Genomic DNA, 845 nt, shown 5'->3' with positions numbered 1-845 from the left:
GTTCAATATCTACACAGAAACATATTATCATCACAGTTTTATTAATTATGAGAGGTTTTCCAAACTCACCATTGAGCAGTGATTGCTTGACAGAAGGCACAGGTGAACAGCGCAGTGCAGGTAAAGCTTAGAGGAGTTTGCAGTGAAGATGAACATCCTGAAGGAGAAACGGCTGGATGTCGAGACGCCGTTCTGCAGCAGCTCCACTGTGTCGTCATTTGGATTGGGACACCTGAGAATATTGACAATGACCATCAACAAATCAAATTGTTTAAATTGAAAGACATTCAACTCAAAAGTGATTTCCTGTAAATCATCACACATTTGCATTCTATGTACAATAAATGGAATTCTTTGCATTAGTACAGCAGTACTGAAACATAATATATCAGGTCATCCCAAAGGAATATGGAATATTATTTATTCAATATGTGCAGATCAAAAGTTATTTAAAAAAATGTTACAGTGAGTTAAGACGGTCTATAAGAAATAGAAACAGCTTTACTCTGTAACGATGAGATCCCAGCGGAGACTGTGATCAGGATCATTCACAGGTGTAGCCCACCACGACTCCATCACCAGGGCAAACTGGCGGCTGTCAACCCCCTCGACACGAACTTCCACATTCATCTTCTGGTCGAGCTCTGCATCCACTTTACCAGTGAAGGGCCGAGTAAACTCATCATCCTCATATGGAATCATCCGAACCTGATATCTGCCTTCACCAGCGGGAAGAGTCCTGTGCACAACACTGTTGAAATAATGGACAGATCAGTTTTAAGGGTAAAATATTTAATCTTTGTTCAAAAGGCTTCTTGAACTTTCTTCCTGTGACCAATCAACAT

General features: G+C 40.5%; 1 protein-coding gene across 1 annotated transcript; it reads right to left on the bottom strand.

The window, feature by feature from the left end:
- Positions 1–69: 69 nt before the first annotated feature.
- LOC107580975 (pancreatic secretory granule membrane major glycoprotein GP2-like) lies at positions 70–738 on the bottom strand (the record flags this gene model as incomplete). The annotated part of the gene is made up of 2 exons (XM_016266579.1): positions 506–738; positions 70–232 (listed from the first exon to the last, which is right to left on the bottom strand). Coding segments are annotated over exons 1-2 (360 nt in total), but the record flags the coding sequence as incomplete, so codon positions are not given.
- Positions 739–845: the final 107 nt, after the last annotated feature.

Source organism: Sinocyclocheilus grahami, unplaced genomic scaffold (genome assembly GCF_001515645.1).
Source record: "Sinocyclocheilus grahami isolate Dianchi unplaced genomic scaffold, SAMN03320097.WGS_v1.1 scaffold58244.1, whole genome shotgun sequence".
Lineage (NCBI taxonomy): Eukaryota > Metazoa > Chordata > Actinopteri > Cypriniformes > Cyprinidae > Sinocyclocheilus > Sinocyclocheilus grahami.
Note: the sequence above shows the minus strand (reverse complement) of the source record. Positions and strands in the feature narration are given on the sequence as shown.